This window comes from Triticum urartu, chromosome 4 (genome assembly GCF_003073215.2).
Source record: "Triticum urartu cultivar G1812 chromosome 4, Tu2.1, whole genome shotgun sequence".
NCBI classification, from domain to species: domain Eukaryota; kingdom Viridiplantae; phylum Streptophyta; class Magnoliopsida; order Poales; family Poaceae; genus Triticum; species Triticum urartu.
In genome coordinates, this window is record NC_053025.1 from 408,501,148 (window position 1) to 408,528,246 (window position 27,099).

Sequence of the window (27,099 nt, forward strand, 5' to 3'; positions counted from 1 at the left end):
TTCACGATACAGAGACGCCGTCACTTCCTGCTCTTCATTGGGAGGCCAGATCTCGAGTCCGTTTGGGGCTCCGCAAAGGGAAATCTTTGCTCTTCGTCATCACCAACCCTCCTCCACCACCAATTCCATGATGCTCTCCACCGGAAGTAAGTAATTCCTTCGTAGGCTCGCTGGTCGGTGAGGAGTTGGATGAGATTCAACATGTAATCGAGTTAGTTTTGTTAAGGCTTGATCCCTAGTATCCACTTTGTTCTAAGATTGATGTTGCTATGACTTTGCCATGCTTAATGCTTGTCACTTTGGGCTAGGGTGCCATGATTTCATATCTGAACCGTTTATGTTATCACCATTATATCTATGTTCTAGATCCGATCTTGCAAGTTATAGTCACCTACTACGTGTTATGATCCAGCAACCCTGGAGTGACAATAGTCGGGATACTTCCCGGTGATGACCATAGTTTGAGGAGTTCATGTATTCACCGTGTGTTAATGCTTTGTTCTGTTCTCTATTAAAAGGAGGCCTTAATATCCCTTAGTTTCCAATAGGATCCCGCTGCCATGGGAGGGTAGGACAAAAGATGTCCTGCAAGTTCTTTCCATAAGCACGTATGACTATTTATGAACTGGAGCTAGTGTCGTATCGCCCTAGGTTATGACTGTTATATGATGAATATCATCCGACAAATCACTGATCCAATGCCTATGATTTTCCTACAAATTGATCTTGCTAAGTTACTTTTGCTGTTGTTACTATTGTCACTACTACAAAACTATTACCATCGATGTTACCGTTACTATTGCTACTACTACTACTATCAAAACTATCATAGTACTTTGCTACTGATCACTTTGCTGTAGATAATTAATCTCCATGTGTGGTTGAATTGAAAAATCAACTGCTAATACTTGCAAATATTCTTTGTCTCCCCTTGTGTCGAATCTATAAATTTGGGTTGAATACTCCACCCTCGAAAACTATTGTGATCCCCTATACTTATGGGTTATCAAGACCTTTTTCTGGCGCCGTTGTCGGGGAGCATAGCTATATTTGTTGAGTCACTTGGCATTATTATCAAATTGTCACTATGAAGAATCTGAAGGTTGCTAAGACTAAGATATTTCCCTCTAAGACGAGGGGAGGTAAGGAGCTGCCATCTAGCTCTGCACTTGATTCGCCTTCAGTTGTAAGTAAACTTGCAACACCACCACATGCTATTAATCCTGATATGTCGCAAGCTATTGATAATGCCACTTCTACTATGAATGATATTTATGATGATGTCGGTACCTTGCTTGATGATAATTTGCCACTAGGTGAGTTTCTTGATGAACAACTTGCTAGAACTAAAGCTTTTGAGAATGCTGAAACTGATGAAGAGCTTGAAACTGAAAATCTTGAAACACCTATTAGAACTAGTCCTCCTATATATGATTTGCCAAAGGTACCGGAAGGTTATGTTATGAATGAGGAGACAACTAGAGACATTCTTACTTGTAAGGATAGAGATGATCTAGAAAAATTATTATGCAAGTATAAAGAAAATGCTTTGAATGCTAAAATGAAATGTGATCCTCAGTTTGCTACTTCACCTATCTTTGTTGACGATAAGGATTATGAATTCTCTGTCGACCCAGAGTTGATTACTTTGGTTGAATCTGACCCTTTCCATGGTTATGAAACTGAAACTGTTGTGGCACATCTTACTAAGTTGAATGACATAGCCACCCTTTTTCGCTTGTGATGAGAAAATTCACAATTATTATATTCTCAAATTATTTCCATTCTCATTAAAGGGTGATGCTAAAGCTTGGTACACTACTCTCGCTCCTGGTTGTGTGCGTAGTCCCCAGGACATGATTTATTACTTCTCTTAAAAATATTTCCCTGCTCATAAGAAACAAGTTGCCTTACAGGAAATATTTAACTTTGTGCAAATTGAAGAAGAGAGTCTCCCACAATCTTGGGGAGGCTTCTCCAATTGCTTAATTCTTTGCTGGATCATCCTCTTAAGAAAAATGAAATACTTGATATCTTCTATAATGGACTAACCAATGCTTCTAGGGATTTCCTAGATAGTTGTGCTGGTTGTGTTTTTAGGGAACAAACTATTGGGCAAGATGAAGAATTATTGAATAACATATTGAAAAATTATGATGATTGGACTCTTCCTGAACCACCGCTTCAACCCACTCCGAAGAAGAGGGGTATCTTATATCTTAGTCCTGAAGATATGCAAGAGGCAAAGAAATCTATGAGAGAAAAAAAGTATTAAAGCTGAGGATGTCAAAAATTTACCTCCTATTGAAGAAATACATGGGCTTGATACACCACCACCATCTAAGGTGGTAGAGGTAAACTCTGATGAGATTCAATGAAAATGATAATTCTCACAATATGCACCCTAGCCAATGCCTTTATGAGTTTGAAAATTACATTAGAAAGCAATATCACTTCAATGCAAATGTTATGAAACAATTGAAATACAATTATGATATGATTGCTCGCTTGAGTGACTTGTTATTTTGCTTCTATGTTCAAACTCAGTTAGAACAAGTTGCTAAATCTCAAAGAGAGTTGTTAGATGAGATGAATAATAATATCAATGATCATGCTGTTAGAGTAATGCTAGAGGACGTGGGATGACTTAGGAACCACTTTATCTTGAGGGACACCCAAAAAGAATTGAACAAGACTCTCAAAGGGTTAACGCTGATTCACCTAGTCCTAAAAAGAAAAAGAAGAAAAAAATGATAGGACTTTGCATGCCTCTAGTGAACCTGTAGTAGAAAAACCTCCTAATAATGATAATGAAGTTTCTATCTCTGATGCTGAAACTCAATCGGGCAATGAACACTCACCCTCTGATAATAGAAAAGATAATGATGAGGTTCATGAATACACTCAAACAAATAATGAAGAGCCAGATAATATTGTTGATATAGAACCATCAGTTGATCTTGATAACCCACAACGCATGAATAAAAGATATGATAAAAGAGACTTTGTTGCTAGGAAACACGGTAAGGAAAGAGAACCACGTGTTCAAAAACCTATGCCTTGTCCACCTAAGTCAACTAAAAAGAAAGATGATGAAGAATTTGAACGCGTTGCTGAAATGTTGAGGCCGGTCTTTGTGCGTACTCGCTTGACTGATATCTTAAAAATGCCTCCTTATGCAAAGTACATGAAAGACATCATCACCAATAAGAGAAAAATACCGGAAGCTGAAATATCCACCATGCTTGCTAATTATACTTTTAAAGATGGAGTACCAAAAAAACTTGGAGATCCAGGAATACCAACTATACCTTGCTCCATCAAAAGAAACTATGTGAAAACTGCTTTATGTCTCATTTGGGAGCTGTTGTTAGTGTTATGCCTTTCTGTTTATATACAAGAATTTATTTGAATAAACTCACACCTACTGAAATATCTTTGCAAATGGCTGACAAATCAACTGCCATACTTGTCGGTATTTGTGAGGATGTGCCCATTGTTGTTGCTAATGTTACTATTTTGACTGACTTTGTTATACTTGAGATGCCCGAGGACGACAACATGTCGATTATCCTTGGAAGACCCTTCTTGAATACTGCAGGGGCTGTTATTGATTGCAATAAAAGTAAGGTCACTTTTCATATCAATGGTATTAAGCACATGGTACACTTCCCGAAGAAACAATTCCAAGTGAATGGTATTAATGTTATTGAAAAATCATCGACAATCACTATTGGAAGTTTTCAACTACCTCTACCTATTAACAAAACGAATAATGAAATGCTTATTGTTGGGGACATTCATATTCCTGTTGAGGTAACTTAGTGATTTACGAAAGTTCTTCGGTTTCATGCTAATCGAAAGTGGTTGTTAATAAGACTTGATCAACCTTAGTGATTTTACGAAAGTTCATAGGTTTCATGCTAATGTGCCCGTTGGGGACATTCATATCCCCGTTAATGGATCATTTTTGTCCCTACCTTTTGTTTTTTCTATTTTTATTAGTTAAATAAAATAAAATGCCATGTTTTGTCTATTTTCTGAATTTCCCGTGCAATAAAAAAGACCCAAAAATAAAAGTTCTCATAATGCTCTTAAAATTTAATACGATTTTTTTGCATATTTAATTTTTTGGTGCAAATAACATCATAGGGAGGTGCACCAGGTGGGCACAACCCACCTAGGCGCGGCAGGACACCCAGGCTCGCCCTGGTGGGTTGTGGTCCCACGTGGCCCCCTCACTTATCTATTCATCCCACATCACCACCTACCTCCAGAAAAAAATCACCATTGCTCTCTTTCTCGTGTTCTTGCTCCCAAACCCGCGGATTTCGATCTCTTTGCTCGAATCTCCGTTTCTAAAACTGTTTCGGGGGATTGTTGCTTGGTGTGTGACTCCTCCGTTGGTCCAATTAGTTTTTGCTTTACTAGTTTATATTTTGAATAATTAGCTACTCTTGGTGTTGTTGTAGATGTGCTTGCATGTTGAATTCTTAGAGTTATAACTAGTTTGAATGCCTTCTATGGCCTCTATGCATGCTTACGAGTAGTTGCTTTCAATCTTGTGAAGTTTTGTTGAGAAAAAATTGTGGACTAAAAATTCTAGAATTTTCTTCATAGGAAAAAGATGAGGATCTTTAGGAAGTTTGCTTCCAAGAAGAACTCCAAGGGAGTTATCGGGGACTCATCTGATAGTGATCTCCACACTCGGAGAATGGCGGAGGTATGGCCGTGCAAATGGCCGCATAACCCGTTCATGGAAGGGGCCAAAATCCTTCAAGAGTTTCCACAATATGTTGCTAATACCGGCTTCACCGACTTCATCGCAGCTGAATGTGAACAGTAAAATCTCCACACAAATTCCTTTGTGCAAAGTTTTCATTTCCTTCCTAGGAATAATCCCCCTAAGGTGCAGTTTAATTTATATGCTGAAAACCGTCAGATACCACTTACTGAATTTTGTGATATTTGCATGATCCCTTCTGACGGGGATTTAGTTGAGCCTAGGCCCGTGGAGTTTGATGGTTTTTCCCGCACTCTAACTGTGGGGAGAGAGAGGGGTGTCAGGTGTCACCGCCAGTAGCTTGCACTTTCCTGCTACGCATTATTTTGCTCTATTTATTGCGAGGTGTTTACTTGCTAGAGAAAAGGTAGGTGCACTCAGTACTCCAGACTTTGTTGTTTTACGTCATGCACTTTACGGCGACAACACTTATAGCTTGGGAGCTATTGTGGCACGTCGCCTCCATATTAACAGATCCAAGGGCAAAATACATGTTGGTATCTACGCTCGCTTGGCGACTCACTTTAACATTCAGATACGCCAGCAGGATTATCCCTTACCTAAGGTTTACCTAGATCGCGCAGCTATGCCACACCACCAGTTTATTGATAGCGAGAACACCACTATGGATGTTCCATATAAGTTAGTCTTCAGTGTGGACACTCATGATGTTATTCCATTGCTTGCACCTGCTTTGTTTGATCCTATTGCCAGGGGCGGATATAGGATTTTTCCTGAGGACATTGTCGCCTACCGGAACAACCTGGCTGTGGCAGAGGAGGAGCCTCAGGAGTTGGACCCTCAGGTGCCAGCTCCCCAGCACTTCAACATCTGACCCCACGATTTCTTCGAGTGGTGATTACCAAGTTAGGCCAAAACCCTAAGCTTGGGGTAGTACGTATTTCCACCGACATTACATTCATGGTCACACATTTCATCCCAGTTGTGGGTGTCCACACTCTTTCATTGTATTATCCATGCTAAATTTATTTTCTCGCTTTCTTCTTGTGTGTTTGAAAAACTTTGAGAAAATACAAAAATATTTCCTGCTTCTTTTTTATTTTTCTTTCTAGTGTAGTTAACTGTAGTATCTAAAAAGAAAACTCAAAAATATTTCCTTATTCTTCTTTTACTTGTTGGGAGCTTTCCCGTGTAAATAGTTTTTCTCGTTTTTCTTTCTTTCTTTAATTTGCTTTCTTCTAGAAAAACAAAAACTCCAAAAAAAATTAGTGTGTTTCTCTGCGTTTCTTTTTCTTTCTATTTGAGTCATACCGAGGAGAAGACCATGATGAAAATGTTGAGTGGCTCTCATATGCATTACTGTTGATTTAACAAAGAGCCCATATTACCTTGTCTTCTCCTTTTGAATAAAATGTTTGCAGATTCCAGCTTACTCCACAGCACGATTGCACTATTATTATTTTCATACCGTTCGGTCGTGCAAGTGAAAGGCAATAATGACGATATTTGATGAACTGGCAGTGCCAGAGAGAAACGAGTATGAACTCGACTTGTTCTTTTTTTTGTAAATATGTTTAACCTAGTATCCATGATTCAGCCTATTATGATCAAACATGTTTGCAATGATAGTTAGAGATTATAGTCTCTCATGCCATGCATAAGTAGCTAGGAGTGGATAATGATTTATCTTGGACGTGAAAATGATTGTGATGTAGTATGATGATATGGTATCCTCCTCTGAATGTTCAAGTGGCTTGACTTGGCACATGTTCATGCATGTAGTTGAATCAAAACCAACATAGCCTCTATGATATTTATATTCATGGTGTTCATATCCTACTCATACTAGTATCCAATGTTACTTATGCATAATGCATGTTCATGAACGTTGTTGCTCTCTAGCTGGCCGCTTCCCATCCTAATTGCCAGCCTTCGCCTATACTAAGCGGAGATACTGCGTGTGCATCAAAATCCTGAAACCCAAGTTATTCCAGATAACTCCACCATACCTACCTACATGCGGTATTACCCTGCCGTCCTAAGTAAATTTGCATGTGCCACCTCTAAAAACTTAAAATAAATATCCTTTTTGTTTGCCTGGATTGTTCTTAGAGCGACATGAGGTAGTCAGTATCTTCCATGCTAAGCGGGTTAATCTGATGATGAGTGTTTATTCACTTGTCCTTGCACGAGAGGGGCGGTAATAGGGATTCCCAGTCCCAAACTGCAAAAAGAAAAGAGCTTACAAATAATCAAACAAAAACTCCTATGGAGTCATAACCTTTACTTTTATCGCTTGGGAACAGCCACTTATGTGTTTGGCATGGACGATATTGATAACTGATGGTCGCGAAGTAGACAAGAAAGGTGCATTTCTCAAAATTTCATTTACCTCTGTTTTAAAAACTTGAGCTCTGGCACCGCAACAAATCACTGCTTCCCTCTGCGAAGGGACTATCTATTTACTTTTATGTTGTGTCATCACCTTCTCAAATAAGCGCCAGAACCTGAGAGCACTATTGTCATGCTCATGCATTATGTGTAGCTAATGTTGGGTGCATCATGACTGGATCTTTTCGACCATGAATTACAATGTTTAGTCGCGGGTTGAACATTGGAGGTGCTCTATCATTTATGTTTTGTGGTCTTAGAAAGGGCTAGTGATATACCACTATTATCATATTATATCATGGTTGTTTTGACAACGTGTTGTTGTTTGAGATATCTTATTATTGGTTGCTAGCTGATTATGTCATTGATATGAGTTAATATAAATTTTAAGAGTTATTATCGACATGGTTAGTTATAATCTTGGCTAAAATCCTAGGTGCCATTTAAGCTTATGTATGCAAACAAGAGCAAAAGAGTTCGTAAAAGTTTTTTTTTGTTTTTCACTTTCAGTTTATCTACTAGATTGCTTGACGACAAGCAAAGGTTTAAGCTTGGGGGAGTTGATACGCCTCCGTCGTATCTACTTTTCCTAACGTTTTTCCTCTTGTTTTGGACTCTAATTTGCATGATTTGAATGAAACTATCCTGGACGGATGCTATTTTCAGTATAACTACCATGGTGTTGTTTTTGTGCAGAAATAAAAGTTTTCGGATTGGAACGAAACTTTGCGAGGATTTTTTATTCAATAAAAGATAATTTCTGGAGCCAAGAACCACCAGAGGGAGGCACATGGGTGGGCACAACACACCAGGGCGCCCCCTCCAGGCGCGCCCAGGTGGGTTGTCCCCACCTAGTGGCCCCGCAAACCCTGAAACCGATGCTATAAAATCAGTTATTTCCAGAAAAAATCAGGGAGGAAGAATTATCTCGTTTCACGATATGAAGCTATTGTCACCTAATGTTCTTCATTGGGAGGTCGGATCTGTAGTCCCTTTCGGGCTCCAGAGAGGGGAATCTTAGGTCTTCGTCATTACCAACCCTCCTTCCATGATGCTCTCCACTGGGAGTGAGTAATTCCTTCATACGCTCGCTGGTCGGTGATGAGTTGGATGTGATTCATCATGTAATCGAGTAAGTTTTGTTAGGGCTTGATCCCTAGTATCCACTTTGTTCTGAGATTGATGTTGCTATCACTTTGCCATCCTAATGCTTGTCACTTTGGACCCGGGTGCCATGATTTCAGATCTGAATCGTTTATGTTATAACCATTATATCTATGTTCTAGATCCGATCTTGCAAGTTACAGTCACCTACTACGTTTTATGATCTCGCAACCCTGGAGTGACAATAGCCTGGATACTTCCCGGTGATGACCATAGTTTCAAGAGTTCATGTATTCACCGTGTGTTAATGTTTCATTCCAGTTCTCTATTAAAAGGAGGCCTTAATATCCCTTAGTTTCCAATAGGACCCCGCTGCCACGTGAGGGTAGGACAAAAGATGTCATGGAAGTTCTTTCCATAAGCATGTATGACTATTTATGAAATACATGCCTACATTATATTTATGAACTGGAGCTAGTGCCGTATCGCCCTAGGTTATGACTGTTATATGATGAATATCAACCAATAAATTGTCGATCCAATGCCGACGAGTTACTACTCTGCTGTTACTATTGTCACTGCTACAAAACTATTACTATCACTATTACCGTTACTGTTGCTGCTACTACTACTATCAAAACTATCACACTACTTTGCTACTAATCACTTTGCTGTAGATAATTAATCTCCAGGTGTGGTTGAATTGACAACTCAACTGGTAATACTTGCAAATATTCTTCGGCTCCCCTTGTGTCGAATCTATAAATTTGGGTTAAATACTCTACCCTCGAAAACTGTTGCGATCCACTATACATGTGGGTTATCAGTCCTCATGCGCCTCCGCATTCCCCGTGGCGTCGGTGGCCGCGGGTGGCGGGGCCTTCGAAGTGGATGGGTGAGCTACGGCACCAGATTTCTTCTTGTCCACCATAGTCGATGGAGCCATCGATGGTGAAAATGATGGTGAAGATGACACGTTGCTCACGCTCTCAGGTTCGCGCAAGTAATCCCCCTACCTGGCGCACCAAAGATATCATGGGAAACCACGGCCACCTATGGGACCAAGAGCCCCTTTTGGTTCGGCAGGGGGATGGGCACGTTGCACAAAGAGCGGAGAAGCGTAACACAACACAACGGAGATCACGCGGACAGTTTTCACCCAGGTTCGGGCCGCCGTGAGGCGTAAAACCCTACTCCTGCTTTGGTGGATTGATGGTGGAAAATTGTGGAGAAGCACGACGGTCTTGCCCGACATGGTTGTCTCAGGGCGAGAGGAGTGATGCGGCTTGAAGCTACGTCAGTATTAACCCAAAGAGGAAGGGATGATGGAACACAGCGACAGTATGTATTTCCCTAAGTGATGAAACCAAGGTTATTGAACCAGTAGGGGAACCAAGAAACAGTTGGTAAACGGCACCTGCACACAAATAACAAATACTCGCAACCGAGGTATTAAAGGGGTTGTCAATCCCTTTCAGGTAACGGCGCCAGAAATTGGTAAACAGACATAAATAAATTGTAGTAGATTGATAGATCGAATGCCAAATAAAATAAATAAGAATAAATTGCAGCAAAGGTAATTTTGTATTTTCGGGTTTAATAGATCTGAAAATAAAAGGCAAATAAAATAGATCGCAAAGGCAAATAATATAATAAAGACCCGGGGGCCGTAAGTTTCACTAGTGGCTTCTCTCAAGAAAATAAACAAACGGTGGGTAAACAAATTACTGTTGGGAAATTGATAGAACTTCAAATAATCATGATGATATCCATGCCATGATCATTATATAGGCATCACGTCCAAGATTAGTAAACCGACTCCTGCCTGCGTCTACTACAATTACTGCACACATCAACCGCTATCCAGCATGCATCTAGTGTATTAAGTTCATGGAGAAACAGAGTAATGCAATAAGAACGATGAAATGATGTAGACAAGATCTATTTATGTAGAAATAGACCCCATCATTTTATCCTCAGTAGCAACGATATATATGTGTCGGTTCCCCTTCTGACACTGGGATCAAGCACCGTAAAATCGAACCAACTACAAAGCACCTCTTCCCATTGCAAGATAAATAGATCAAATTGGCCAAACAGAACCCAACAATTGAAGAAGAAATACGAGGCTATAAGCAATCATGCATATAAGAGATCAAACAAACTCAAATAACTCTCATGGATAAAAAGAGATAGATTTGATCATAAACTCAAAGTTCAGTGGATCCTAACAAACACATCGCAAAAGAGTTACATAATATGGATCTCAAAGAGACTATTATATTGAGAATCAAACGAGAGAGAGAGAGGGAGAGAGGGAGAGAGAGAGAGAGGAAGCCATCTAGCTACTAACTATGGAGCCGAAGGTCTAAAAAGAACTACTCACGCATCATTGGAGAGGCCCCTAGGGTCTAAAAAGAACTATGGAGCTGGAATTAATTTTTCATTGACTCCCCTAGGGTTTATAGAATATTGGGGTATTTATAGAGTAAAGAGGTGGTCCGGGGGGCACCCGAGGTGGGCACAACCCACCAGGGCGCGCCTGGGCCTCCAGGAGCGCCTTGGTGGGTTGTGCTCCCCTCGGAGCAGCCCCTAGGTGCTTCTTCAGCCGATTGGTTGTCTTCTGGTCGAAACAAAATCGACAAAAATTTTCACTGCATTTGGACTCTGTTTGGTATTGATTATCTGCGATGTAAAAAAACATGAAAAAAACATCAACTGGCACTTGGGACTATGTTAATAGGTTAGTACCAAAAATGATATAAAATGATTATAAAACATCCAAGATTGATAATATAACATCATGGAACAATCAAAAATTATAGATACGTTGGAGATGTATCAGCATCCCCAAGCTTAATTCCTGCTCGTCCTTGAGTAGGTAAATGACAAAAATAGAATTTTTGATGTGGAATGCTGCCTAACATGTCATCTCATATTCTTTTCTTTATATCATGGACATTTCGACTTTTATATTGTTTGAAGCAATAGTCTAGTTTTGACATGATAACTTAAATACTCAAGCATATCAAGAAGCAACCATGTCTTTCAAAATATCAACGCTAAAATAACCTATCCCTAGCCATCATGCTCAATCATTGATCCATTCATGAAGTACAATCATAGTGCCTCTTAGTTGGTGCTTTTATAAGAGAAGATGGAGACTCAAATTCAAAAATAAAAATTGCATAAAGTAAAAGAAAGGCCCTTCGCAGAGGGAACTAGGGATTTGTAGAGGTTCCAGAGCTCAAAGCGAAAATTGAGAGATAAAAACATTTTGAGAGGCATACTTTTCCCACCAACGAAAACGACTTAGAGTTCCCAACACTTCCCATGCTAGATATATCATAGGCGGTTCCCAAAGAGAAATTAAAGTTTATTCCTTTTTCCACCATACATTCACTTTCCATGGCTAACCATATCCACGGGTGCCTTCGATACCAACACTTTCCAAGGAATTCATTATTTGACAACATAAAGTAAATTCATTTTTCATTTCGCGACTATGCCTCCCTAATACCTTTGCCTTACTCTCGTGCAATGACAAGTGAATAAAGACTCATCGCACATCTAGCATGGAAAATATTATCCACCCCTCATCGCCTCGCGAGCGGTACGAGCACACAAAAGAGAAAATTATTTTGAATATTAAAGATGGCACATACAAATTTGCTTATAACGGAAAAAGAATACCGCATATAGGTAGGTATAGTGGACTCATATGGCAAAACTAGTTTAAAGGATTTTGGATGCACAAGTAGTGATCATACTTAGTGCAAAATGAAGGCTAGCAAGAGATTGAGAAGCGACCAACCAAAAAACGAATAATCTCATAAGCGAGCATTAAGCATAATTAACACCGAATAATGCACCAAAAGTAGGATATAATTTCATTGCATGACTATTGACTTTCTTGCTTGCATAGGGAATCACAAACCTTAACACCAATATTCTTACTAAATCATAATTAGTCATCAAGATGACTCACATATCACATCATCATATCTCAAAACTATTACTAAGAAGCAAGTTTATTTTGTCCAATGATCTTCATGAAAGTTTTTATTATATCCTTCTTGGATATCTATCACATTGGGACTAATTTTCATGTGTTGCTTTTGATAAGCTCAAACAACTATAAGTGAAGATCATGAACATAGTATTTCTTTCTCTCAAATTAATTTAAGTGAAGAAAGAGAGAATTTCTTTAAAATTTACTAACTCTAAAATAATTATAAGTGAATCAAGAGAACATTGCTTCAAAAATACTAAAGAACATCGTGCTCAAAAAGATATAAGTGAAGCACTAGAGCAAATCCATAGCTCATAAAAATTTAAGTGAAGCATAGAGAGCAATTCTAACAAGTCATGGCATAATTTTGGCTCTCTAAAATAGGTGTGTCCAGCAAGGAATCAAGACTTAAAACACAAAATAAAACAACCAAAGACTCATATTATACAAGACGCTCCAAGCAAAACACATAGTATGTGACGAATAAAAATATAGCTTCGAGTAAAATACCGATCGTCATTAGAAGAAAGAGGGGATGCCACTCAGCGGCATCCCCAAGCTTAGTTGCTTGATCTATTTGGATAATAGTCTCTTCTTACTCCTTATTCCTTCATCCATCGTAAGATAAGCCAAAACTTGAAAACATCAATCACACAAAACTCAACAAAACCTTCATGAGATCCGTTAGTATAAGAAATCAAATCACTACTATAAGTGCTTTATCAAACCACTTCATATTTTGTTCTTGTATTATATATACTATAGTCCAACTTTTAGATGGAAAAAACTCATCAAAGGAAACCATAGAATCATCAAAACAAGCACACAACGCAAAGAAAACAGAATCTCTGAAAAACAGAACAGTCTGTAGCAATCTGGATATTTTGAATACTTCTGTAACTCCAAAAACTCTAAAAAATTACAAAGGCCTGGGCAATTTGTTTGTTAACCTTTTGCAAAAAGAATTGGTATTTTATCTCTCTCTGGTTAGAAATGAGAATTGTTTTCATGAGCGCAAACGTTTCTTTTTTCCAGCAAGGTCAAACAACTATCACCCAAGAAGATCCTAAAGGCTTTACTTGGCACAAACACTAATTAAAGCACAAAAAAAACAATAATAATAGTAGCATAATTGTGTTAACACTCAAGAACGGAAAGAAAAAAGCAGAAAATAAATTTTATTCATTGGGTTGCCTCCCAACAAGCACTATTTTTCACGCCCCTAGCTAAGCATAAAGCAAGGATCTAAGTTTTGTCATCTCTGTTCAACTATTCAACCAAACACTTAGAATTCTTCAAAGATTTAGCATAAAGATTTTCAATGACAATACTCCTAGGAACAATTTTAAAGAATTAATTCTTGCCAAAGGGATCTCTTATAACTTCAACAAAATCCGAGTGAATGCTAATCATCTTAAGTTCCTCTTTACTATTAATTAGAAGTTCCACCCTTGTTCTTAGTAACTTGAGTAGTCTTACCGATATTTACGGGAGTTTTTTCAATAGTTTTAGTGGAAGCAAAAGCCGTTCTCAAATTACTAAAGATTTCTTCTAGTTTATCAATCTGAGACGGACTTTCTTCAATGCTTTCATGAATTACCGTTCCCTTTTCGTTTAACAACTTAAAATCTTCTCCCGCTTTTGAACCAATTTTAGTAGAAAAAATATGCATATCTTTTTATCCAAGTTTTCAGTATGTTCTTGAGTAAGCATTTTCTTTTCAATAGCATCTAATCTTTCCATGACATTCTCAAGAGTCAAAGTTGTTTCATTAATCATAAGAGGTGGTGAACCCACTAAATTTCCCATAGCATTGAAAGCATCAAGAGAGGGACACATCAAGAAATTTCCATCGGTAATCGTATCAAGGATGAATCTATACCAAGTGGTGATTCCCACATAAAAACAACAAGGAAGAACAATGGTAGATTGCTTACCGATAGATCTATTATGTGCATTACAAATTCTATACTAGGCATCTTTTAAGTTTTCTCCTCCCCTTTGTTTAAAGGTGAGAACTTCGTTCTCCGGAGTGCATGAAATAGAGGAAGAACTATCCATGACGATAATAACTGCAAACAAGAGTGCATACACACAAAAAAACAGATCCGGCAAGAAACCGGCGAACGAAAAAGAGGGCGAATAAAACGGGAAATTTTTGTGAAGTGGGGGAAAGGAAAACGGGAGGCAAATGGAAAATAATGTAAATTGCGAGGAGATGAGATTTGTGATTAGGAACCTAGTATACGTTGAAGATCCTCCCCGACAACGGCGCCAGAAAGTCCTTTTGATGCGGCTTGAAGCTACGTCGGTATTTGCCCAAAGAGGAAGGGATGATGCAGCATAGCAATGGTAGGTATTTCCCTAAGTTATGAAACCAAGGTTATCGAACCAGTAGGAGAACCAGGCAACAAAACATAAACGGCACCTGCACACAAATAACAAATACTCGCAACCCGATGTATTAAAGGGGTTATCAATCCCTTTCGGGTAACGGCGCCAGAAATTGGCAAACGGACGTTAATAAATTGTGGTAGATTGATAGATCGAACAGCAAATAAAATAAATAAGAATAAATTGCAGCAAGGTATTTTTGCATTTTTGGGTTTAATAGATCTGAAAATAAAAGGAAAATAAAATCGATCGCAAAGGCAAATAATATGAGAAAGAGACCAGGGGCCGTAGGTTTCACTAGTGGCTTCTCTCGGGAAAAATAGCAAACGGTGGGTAAACAAATTACTGTTGGGAAATTGATAGAACTTCAAATAATCATGATGATATCCAGGCAATGATCATCATATAGGCATCACGTCCAAGATTAGTAGACCGACTCCTGCCTGCATCTACTACTATTAGTCCACACATCGATTGCTATCCAACATGCATCTAGTGTATTAAGTTAATGGACAAAAGGAGTAATGCAATAAGAAGATGACATGATGTAGACAAGATCTATTTATGTAGAAATAGACCCCATTTTTTATCCCTAGTAGCAACGATACATACATGTCGGTTCCCTTCTGTCACTGGGATCAAGAACCGTAAGATCGAACCCACTACAAAGCATCTCTTCCCATTGCAAGATAAATAGATCAAGTTGGCCAAACAGAACCCAAATATGGGAGAATAAATACGAGGCTATAAGATGTCATGCATATAAGAGATCAAGGAAACTCAAATAACTTTCATGGGTAAAAAGAGATAGATCTGATCATAAACTCAAAGTTCATCGGATCCAAACAAACACACCGCAAAAGAGTCACATAATATGGATCTCCAAGAGAGCATTGAATTGAGAATCAAATGAGAGAGAGGAAGCCATATAGCTACTAACTACAGACCCGAAGGTCTACAAAGAACTACTCACACATCACCGGAGAGGCACCAATGGAAGTGGTGAACCCCTCCATGATGGTGTCTAGATTGGATTTGGTGGTTCTGGACTCTGCGGCGGCTGGAATTGATTTGTCGTCGACTCCCATAGGGTTTTTGCAATATTGAAATATTAATAGAGTAAAGAGGTGGTCCGGGGGGGCAACCGAGGTGGGCACAACCCACTAGGGCGCACCTGGGCCTCCAGGCGCGCTCTGGTGCATTGTGCTCCCCTCGGAGCAGCCCCCAGGTGCTTCTTCGGCCCGTTGGTTGTCTTCTGGTCCAAAAAAATCCACAAAAAGTTTCGCTGCGTTTGGACTCTGTTTGGCATTGATTATCTGCGATGTAAAAAATATGCAGAAAACAACAACTGGCACTTGGCACTTGGCACTATGTCAATAGGTTAGTACCAAAAAATGATATAAAATGATTATAAAACATCCAATATTGATAATATAACAGCATGGAACAATCAAATATTATAGATACGTTGGAGACGTATCAAGGAGCTACACGTGTATGAGTGTGCGGGTGTCTGAATCCTTTCTACAGTTACCATGGGCCTCTTTTTATAGATAAAGGGGTCACCGCAGTGGCAAATCAATCTTTACATACTGAGTAGATTTCAAACAGTGCTATAATATCTAACTCTGTAGGGTGACAGAGCACATTAAATGCACTGCTCAATGTCACATCACAGCTCGCCCGGCAGGCCCCACCGGTGTGTTTTGCCAGTTTCGCGCTTGCTTGCTAGACACGTCTCAGGACGGGTGTCGCTTGGAGGTATTTCTGTAGGAAGTGGTCGACATGTGGCAAAGAACAACCACTTAGTCACTTTGCGGATTGACACCGCACTAATCGATGACTTGTGTCGCTCGTGAGATGGAGCGATGGAGCAGTTTGCCTCCGTAAGTCCTAGTAGGCCTGCCGGGATGATTTGGGGGCTTGCTTCCGAGGGTAATCCCATCCTCCCCAGGCTCGGCTGCCCAGCAAGGGAGGTTCTTCTCAAAGTTGTATCTTGCCTCTTTGGCTATTCTTGGTCTTCTTGATCAACACTTTGAGCCTTCAAAGAACTGATTTGTCGTGCTCCGATCTGATCTTGGTGCTGAAATCTTGTTCTTGCGCATGTGCACAGTCTGGGCAACGGACCCAGGGTTTGTTTCATCGTCATTCTCCAAAACAAGAAGGCCTTGCTTAAGGGTGTTGTGGACTCCTTCAATGAGCTCAAGGGCGGCTACAAAGTTTGGACTGACCGTCTTGTGGTGACCGTGAAAAACCTCACAATATAGTTATCTGCCATGGGCTTGCCAGAATTTCGCTTCTCCACCAATGAATGGGACACCGCCGGCACCAGGCTTAGTGTATTATTCGAAAGTCTAGTCGAGGCATTGGAAAATCAACAGGAGGCTCGAGCAGTACATCTTGCCACTGAGTCCCACAGGCTTTGTGGGACATGCTCTTCAAGATACTCGTTAAACTTGTGTACCTAAATCCTGACATCGACATCTCCATGGCCTTCCAGAGCCTGCCGCAGGGAGCGGATAACAACGCTGCCAAAGAGCTCATTGCGCCATTTGCCAACAAGGTCACTGAAATCCCTAGGACTGAGGCCAACATAGGAACTAGCCCTTTCCTCGTGCTATTTGGCTACAAGTGCAGTTCATGTAAAAGATAGATATATCTTAAGTTAGAACTGCATTTGACTTGTGATGTATTAACTTCCTCTCTGATGGATGGATGTGTACTATCTCCCTTGTCTTATTTTGTCTTTGCATGATTTTTGTACCCTACGATTGCCGGAAACTTGCCAGTGTGCACACTCTTGCCGCGAGGTCTTAATGAATAGGTCCTTAGCAGCCTGCTGGAAGTGATGCTGCTGGCAAGGTCACACTTGACGGTCATAGCGCAGCTACATAAGTTCTCGTGCGAAGTCGAAACAAACTAAGAGCGCGGCTGGTTATGACAAGGTTCCTTAGCGTGCAATTTTATCATACAAAGGCCAAAATTGTTCAAAGAAGAAATGCAAATACAACAAAGAATCTACTTCAAAGTTTTCAACTTAGCTTTTCTTTGTTGCACTTCTTGTCGCAAAATGATAACTTGAACGTCACTTGTGGCATCCATACCGTCACTCCCTGTAATGCCCCGGACATACCGGCCGGTGGTCGTTACTCCTGGCGGGATCTAGACTGGCCCCACAGATCAATACTAGTTTTTTTTGTACACTTTGTCCTCACTCGTGCGCACCCGGGAGCAACTTCCCGGTCGGTCACCCATCCTGAAACTACTCCAAGCTGAGCACACTTAACTTTGGAGTTCTTTCCGAATGGGCTCCCGGAAAAGAAGTAATTCCTTATTGATATGAGTAGTCTATCATCCCCCATAAGCCAGGCTATGACATACACCCCCACTCAGAGGAACCGACGTCCTCGTTGGGCCACATGAACATTCCCTCTTGGCACATACGTCTGTGCATCCAGTCCGGTGCATGTGCCATGCCGTGTGCCATGACGGGTCACAAACGTCATGAACAACATGACCGCGCACCTTTCCGCAAACATCCGTGTAACCGTGAGGGTCGGCTCTGATACCAACTTGTAACGCCCCGGACACACCTGCCGGTGGTCGTTACTCCTGGCGGGATCTAGACTGGCCCCACAGATCAATACTAGTCTTTTCTGCACACTTTGTCCTCACTCGTGCGCACCCAGGAGCAACTTCCCGGTCGGTCACCCATCCTGAAACTACTCCAAGCTGAGCATGCTTAACTTTGGAGTTCTTTCCGAATGGGCTCCCGGAAAAGAAGGAATTCCTTATTGATATGAGTAGTCTATCATCCCTAATAAGCCAGGCTATCACACTCCCCCCGGGATACTTTCATGCGAGGAACCCTTCTGTCCTTTGAGAAAATAAAAAGAGCAAAGAGGAGGCTGGAAACCTTGACGGTTCATTAAACATTTTGTACAAGGAAAAATGTAACACAACCCTACATACAACATGTATAGATATATATGTATTTCCCAAAGGGTTGTTTAACACTTATCTTTATTTCACTATGCACAGGGTCTGCGCCTGGCTTAGTACAGAGGATTACATGTCTTGTCGACAAACTTCTACAAAAGAGGTTGCCTAGATGCCCAGTAACCGCACCTTACGGGTAGAATTCGCGAAGATGCTCAATATTCCATGAGTAATGCACTGAAGTGTCATCTTTGGTCTCCAGACGGACTGCGCTGGATCTGGCGACTCATGCTACCCGGTAAGGGCCTTCCCACTTTGGTGTCAACTTGTTTGATCCCTTTGCAGATTGAATCCGACGAAGAACGAGGTCACGTTGCTCAAAGCTCCGGGCATGCATTTTGTGAATATGATAGCAGCCCAAAGATTGCTGGTAGCATGCAGCATGCACAACAGCCTAGGGACGATCTTCCTCGAGGAGCACGCCATCATCATGACACATTTGCTCTTGCTCAGCTTCGTCAAAATCTCGCACTCAAGGTGACCAGTATGTGAGTTCTGTGGGGAGCACTGCTTCTGCACTATAGAGTAGGGAGAAGGGTGTCTCACCGGTGGCTCGACTTGGTGTCATTCTGAGTGACCAAAGAATCGCTGGCAACTCGTTGATCCAGCCACTTCCACACTTGCGTGGCCTATCAAATGTTCTTGTCTTGAGTCCTCGCAGCACTTTGCTGTTTGTCCTCTCGACCTGGTCGTTTCTTCTTGGGTTAGCAACTAATGCAAAACATATTTTGCTACTAATGACTTGACAGCATTGCATGAAGGCATGACTCGTGATCTACGTGGCATTGTCAGTGATCACCCAGTTGGGCACACCAAAATGGCAAACTAGTCCTTCAAAGAACTTTGTGGTTGCTGATAACCCACAAGTATAGGGGACCACAATAGTTTTTGAGGGTAGAGTATTCAACCCAAATTTATTGATTCGACACAAGGGGAGCCAAACAATATTCGCAAGTATTACGAGTTGAGTTGTCAATTCAACCACACCTGGAAGACTTAATATCTGTAGCAAGGTGATCAGTAGCAAAGTAGTATGCTAGTTTGATAGTAACAGTAACAGTAGCAATAGTAATAGTAGCAGAAATAGTAGCAGTTTTGTAGTGATCATAAAAGCGACAATGATGAAAGTAACGTAGGAAAGATCAATATATGAAAAGTGTAGGCATTGGATCGGTGATGGATAATTGAGTTTGATGATATTCATCATGTAGCAGTTATAACCTAGAGCGAAACAAAACTAGCTCCAATTCATCAATGTAATGTAGGTATGTATTCCGTACATAGTCATGCATGCTTATGGAAAAGAACTTGCATGAAATCTTTTGTCCTACCCTCCCGTGGTAGCATGACATAAGGAAACTAAGGTGTATTAAGGCCTCCTTTTAATAGAGAACTGGAACAAAGCATTTGCACTCAGTGAAATACATGAACTCCTCAAACTAAGGTAATCACCGGAAAGAATCCCAATTGTTGTCACCTTGGGGTATGTGGATCATAAATCGTAATAGGTGTGTATAACTTGCAAGATAAGATCGAGAACACACATATATTCATGAAAACATAATAGGTTCAGATCTGAAATCATGGCACTCGGGCCCTAGTGACAAGCAGTAAGCATAACAAAGTAATAGCAACATCAATCTCAGAACATAGTGGATACTAGGGATCAAGCCCTAACTAAACTAACTCGATTACATGGTAAATCTCATCCAACCCATCACCGTCCAGCAAGCCTACGAAGGAATTGCTCACTCTCAGAAGTGAGCATCATGAAATTGGCGGTGAAGGAAGGTTGTTGATGATGACGGCATGGGATTCCACCCTCTAGAGCCCCAAAAGGACTCCAGATCAGCCCTCCCGATGAAGAACAGGAGGTGGCGGTAGCTCCATGTCGTAAAACGTGATGAATCCTTCACTTTGATTTTTTTCTTGGCGAATTGGTATATATGGAGTTGGAGTTAGAGTGGCCGGAGGTACAGGGGGCCCACAAGCCTGCAGGGCATGCCCTTGAGCTTGTGGTTCCTGGGTGTCCCCTTCTAGTATATTCTTCCACCAGTATTTTTTATATATTCCACAAAAATTCTTCATAAATTTGTAGGGCAATCTGAGAACTTTGCTTTCGGCACAAAAACCACACCATGGCAATTCTACTAAAAACAACGTCAGTCTGGGTTAGTTTCATTCAAATCATGCAAATTAGATTCCAAAACCAGGGCAAAAGTGTTTGGAAAAGTAGATACGACAGAGACATATCAACTCCCCCAAGCTTAGCTCATTGCTTGTCCTCAGGCAATTCAGTTAACAAAATCAACATGACAAAGAAAATCTTTTACAAACTCTGTTTGATCTTGTTGTAAATATGCCTAACCATTGTTCAGGTTTTCAACAAAGTGTATGAACTAACCATATTCACGATAACATTTATGTCATGGACTTAACACGGCAGATGCTGTAGCAAAAGGACTTAGGTGTGGATGACCCGGAATCCGCAACCCGCCAGGACCAAGAGAACTGACTAAAGGGACGGTTTGCAAACTGCCACATAGAATTTGTGCGCAGAAAAACACTTATTCTTTTTGGGTCGTCCGACGCCTTGTAATAGGCTAGCTAAAAACAATGATCTGCCATGCCATCGTGCATCTTTATTTGTATAATACTTCAAACCGCTAATCTAATGTTGAAGATCTGCTGCTTATGCTCATAATATTATCAATGACGTAGGTCATATTATCATATTCTCTCCACACAAGTAGATAAGATGTTCCCTGGCGGTTCACACCAGGGTAGGTCATGATGTCCCATATAAAAATTTTCTGGTGACTTTAAAGTCTATAACCAGGGCGGGTTATCAAACCTCGCCTATTCATCCCACAATTTACAAACATACCTGGAAGATTGGCTCAAATTGCCGGCTTATATCGCCCCATCCAGTGAGGGTGACAACCCAAGTATTCATAAGCGCATAATTCCAATTGCACAATCAAACTATACTTGCAACTTAACGTCCAAAGCCAGTACGGGTTATGAAAACTCCAAATATGCTCAAACATGAGTCACAAAGATTAAGGCTACATGGCCTGAATTGTTTTTAAACCATATGTTAATATGGAACAAGGATATGAACCCAAAACAATGTTCAGACAATAAAAAATCAAAAAAACAAGGCTTTTCATAGGGCGGCAAGCTGAAATTTCAAGCACTTTCATGGGCAGCACAACCACTAAGTTAATCCTTCATTCAACTCTGTAAGTCGGCCCTCACATGACCAACCGCTGCTTTAACCTCGACAAGTTCAAGGTCTTTTACAAGATTGACTGTTGAGAGTAGGGCGGGTCATTCCATGATTACCTAGGTGGAGTGACAAGGACACGGACAGGATAACCCAGAATTTGGTGAGTACACCTGGCATGCAGGCCGATCACGAGGGTAAACAAAGCTATGTTCATCAAACATGAAGCCCCCAATTAACCCATAATAATCCATCAAGGCAGGATACCTATGTTTGAACTGCGCACTGCAGCAAGTTCTCTTTGGTAACCTTTTAACATGGGCAGGAAGCCCCGAAGTCATTTGCAACAAGGCGTATAAGTCGGATCAAAATGGTAGTTACAGCTATGCTCAATTAGTAGGAAGCCCCCATGTAATTTGTAACAAGGCATGTAAGCCGGATCAAGAGGGTAGTCACAACTATGCTCAATGAGTAGGAAGCCCCCATGTAATTTGTAACAAGGCGTGTAAGTCGGATCAAGCGGGTAGTTACAGCTATGCTCTATGAGCAGGAAGCCCCCAAGTGATCTTATGAACGGACAATAAAGACTCAAATACTCAGAAATGAAATGATAGAGGCCCTGAGTTATCAGGGATGCCGACTGTATTATACTGATCACAATATGTACATTGATGAAAATATGTACAACACGAGAACTTGTGCAACACGAGCGTTTTCCGTGGATTCCACATTTTGTGCTCATTCCTTGGTTGCACGACCCCATTTATCTACTTGTTTCACTTGCGGATTTGTGAATCTTTTCCAACATTATTGACTCTTGCTAACAATTTGCATCAAAATTTTGTTCCACTATCCTCACCGAGCTCCACCATAATCTTCTACTTGTAGGTGCGAGAAACAAACCCAGTTCCAATTCTACTATTGTGGCATTACATTGAGTGACACTTGTTACATCCTCAATCCTTGGAAAAGGTAACTTCGGTATTGTTCTCTCATTTTCCTACTCACTCCACTTGGTTATGATGGATAGGCCAACTTCGTCGATGAACCCGCTTTTCGAGGAGCAAGAAGGTGATCACGACTACATCACCAAAATGCCCATCTTTGGACCACAACAAGCAATGCGAGGCATTGAGCGACTCACTGTTGATATTCACCAATGCGAAGCATGAACAAGGGACTACAACGAAACCAAGTTGGATGCATAATTGGATGACATCCGACACGTGTGGGCCAACTACAAGTCTTCTTCCTCTTCGTCATCTTAACGGCAGAGACGTTTAAGTCGCAAGTCTTTGTTACAGCCACACGATGCAAGTACCACGCGGCACCGTCATCATCTTCGAGGTGACCACCAAGACCACGGACAAGACCATGAAGAGCGACCTTCGGGACGAGAGATGGCTTATCTGCCACCCCCGTGCACACGGGCCTTGGACCCCCGTGCACACGGCCTCCAACGCCCTCATGCGCACAGGCCTTACAGAACCACAACATCAACAACAAAGTTGTGGCCTCTTCAACAACTGTGGCATCTTCGCCAAGTGCTATCAAGGCATCTTCGCCTTTGGACGTACGGCATCTTCGCCTACTTCCCACGAGTACACCTACTTCGACATCATCAAGTCCAAGGCGATCACCCACGAGCGAGGGCGACACTTCCATCTTCGGAAGCCCCTCATGGAAGACGGCCGAGCATGGGAACTTCCCTTCGGTCATGGAGACGAGCTATGAGGTCCCACATTATATGGACTTCATACAAGACGATGACAAGCCAGTCGAGCAAGGTCCATCCCCTTCAACAACGACGACGAGCGCGAACCTCTTCAACAACACGAAGACGCCACCCCATTGGGACTCATACTCCGAGTCTAGCTACGACACCGCACATGAGACCTTATCTTTGGTCTTGGAGGAGAGTGATGATGTGCCATCCTCGCCTTCATCCACGGCTACGACCACGACATGATTGAGCATGGAGACATTTGCACCTACATCTCTCCGACACCCACATATGACGAGATGCCCCATTTCCCATGTGAGGAGAGCCACCCCACCATGAGTGATATGAGTGACTACACCATATGTGACATTGAGAGCATTTTCTATAAGAGGATGAGTGTGACCACCACTAGTCCCACACATGAGTTTATGCCACACATCCTATGTGAGGTTGAGAGCCATTTGAGTGAATCCACCAACCATATGAGTGAGAGCATCTTACCGGGAGTGAGTGAGGTAGTTGAGACGGCATGTGAGGCCACTATGATTTCTAATGACTTAACCTCTACTCCGAGTGTGCTTTCTTCTTTGGTGCTAGGTCTCCCACGTGACGACATGCCTACCCTCGACGAGTCCATACCTCCAACAATGACGGCGATGGCCATGGTAATATGATGCACCCCCACATGGTTCCATCACGATGAAGATGACCACGACTCGGTCTTGGACACCTCACCTACACCACATGATTGGAGCTCCAAAGGTAACATAGGTGATGGTGCTTCACTTGTCCCACTAGTGGACTATTCTCACAATGATTGATTCCATGATGTTGACACACCTATTACCATACATCATGCTAGTGCGACTTCATCATGGCATGACTTACCTATTTTGTGATGAATCTGATGATGAGCATGTTGAGTTGCCTAGTTGTGATGCTATGCTCCATAGGATACCATGTGAAAATTCTTTTGGTCACATCATGTTTGACAATCCTTTAACCTTGTCATATGCTATGAGTGAGATATCCCATATTGCATCATTTCAATCTCAACATAGTAGCTATGCATGCCCCATTAAAATAAATCTTATTTGCACATATGGCATAGATAATGAGATGATGGTTATTGGATTGTGTTTCTCTTGTGATGATATTGCCATCCTTCCTTTACATGATTTGTGCAATTCATCCACTATGCCATGCCGTGATCACATTATTGCGCATATGCACTGTTTTGGATGTTGTCAATATTCTCCATGTGATGTTTCCACTAATGATCATGAGCAGACCCCCATAGTTTCCTCATACATATTAGGAGATTTTGATGCATTCCATACTTTGCATGATTCCCATGATTGTGTACACCTTATGCATTCCATGAATGACAATGCTCCAGATATTTACCATGATTCATTACACATCTTGAGTCTCCATTATGCTATACATAACAACAAACCCATCATGATGGATGACATGTTTCTCTATCACGCATCTCATTTATTTGAGCATTGGATATTTTGTGCTAAGCAACACAAGCACATGTGCATCATGATGGATGATGTGTACATCTACCACGCACACACAATTTTCCCTTTGTTTTTGTTGTGTGTAGGTACTCATGTATACTCGTCAACCTCGCAATCCCAAGAGTTGAAGAAACGAGCTCTTGAGAGCAACGATGATTTGGGATCCCGTGGATTGTCCTTCCTCCCATTCTCTTCACGCAAAGACTACACGCATCTCTTCTACTTGGCTCTCACACGGCTTTGGGTTATATATATCACTTGTTACGTTATGCCCATTTTCTCGTGTTCACTTTGCATGATATGCCTCTTTCCATGCCTTTGCCATGCAATTGTGACCCTTGCTTGCACTTACATGTGATTCACCATTATACTACTTCTATGTGTATTTGCATGGTTGGTGGAGATCCTTGTTGCTATTGCCATGTTTATCATGTGCCTCATGCTATTCATGCTTGTTGTGTTGGGAGAGTCATGATGTCCCTTTGCTATCTACACATGGCCTCTCGCCAATACAATGATGATAGCTTCCTCATATCTTGCTTCATGCTTGTGCTATGTCATGTGAATTATTCATGCCTACCATTTGCACACATGACATGCTTGCCATGATTCCTACTAGTATGTTGCATCTTCGCACTACTAGCTTGCACCACATGATTGACTTGATTGCCTCACACATATTGAACAATTACTATTTCCTTTGTGTTGAGTGCCATGATATCTTCACTACACCATATGCACATGCTTGGATTGTCCCGCACTTGCCCCATGTGTTTAGACATCTCATTATATTTGGTGTTGTGAATGCTTCATATGCATACCATAGACCATTTGTTGAGTGCCTTATGCATGCTTTCTATGAGTTTGAGGAAGATGCTTATTCTCTTGACACACATATTTGCATCGCTACCTCACATTTACATGATTTTTTCCATAATGTCCTTGATTTCGCTCAATTTATGTGCTTTCATGCCATGTCACAATCCTTTATTACACCATATGCTAGGCATGAGGATGACACTTGTTCGGTGAATCACCACTTGAATGCTTGGTTTTGAACTAATGCTAACCACATTAGTTTTTCCATGTGTTTGTTGTTCGTGCACCTTTTGAAGGAATCACAAGATGATGCGACATTGGAGAGTGCACATTTGGAACTACAAGATGACGAATGCTTGGTGACCGTCCACTTCTGCACGACACCATCATCTCTTTCCCATGGTGATTTGGATTTTGATCCATGGTCGGATCTTTCCCAAGGGGGAGGGGATGATGCGGAGCATCCTATGGACATAACCATGTACACCTTCATAGAACATCAAGCTCCAAGTGGACCTACCGGAATTAGGGTGAACCCGTTCTTCTTCAAGAATATCATGAATATCCATTGGCATTGCTTGCTACCTCACCAAAGTGCTCTATGTGTCCTTATATACGAAGACCGACGACCACAAGTTGGTGAGGAACACCGCAAAGGAGTAGGAGAAGCACCACAAGGACACGAGGAAGAAGGAGAAGCACGACAGGAGCTGGACAAGAAGTCCCAGGTGACCCCGTGCGCACGGGCCCCTGAGACCCCGTGTCCACGGGCTACACAGGGAGCTGGCGCTGGAGCACCCCATGTGCATGGGCATGTACCGTGCCCACGGGACCCTGTGGGCACGGGCCCAACTTGCCTCGTGCGCACGGGCCCATCAGGATGGACGGCTGCGAGCTGCTGTTGGGCCTCCTCTTCGTCCCCTCCATCCACCTACCTATATATTCCGTACCTAGACCATTTGTTAGGGGTAGCAAAGTATATGTGAGACATTTGTGAGCTTTGCTCCTTGTATCCCCTCCTCTTGGAGATCTAGACCCCTCTTGGGAAGAATCCTTTGGATTATCAAGCCCTCCTCTTGGAGAAGATCAAGATCAAGACCTCACCTAGTGGGAAGAACTTACCTACTGCTATTTTCCTTGAATTGTTCATGCAAT

At 41.5% G+C, this 27,099-nt stretch overlaps 1 protein-coding gene across 1 annotated transcript in view; it reads left to right on the plus strand.

Annotated features, from left to right (window-relative positions):
• The first annotated feature begins 17,076 nt into the window (after positions 1-17,076).
• Positions 17,077-27,099, plus strand: part of LOC125554777 (ribosomal RNA-processing protein 17-like) — a 31,866-nt gene continuing 21,843 nt past the window's right edge. Inside the window, exon 1 of the mRNA XM_048718202.1 lies at positions 17,077-17,208. Within this exon, the coding sequence (XP_048574159.1) occupies positions 17,077-17,208 (132 nt within the window). The remainder of the gene's footprint in view (positions 17,209-27,099) is intronic.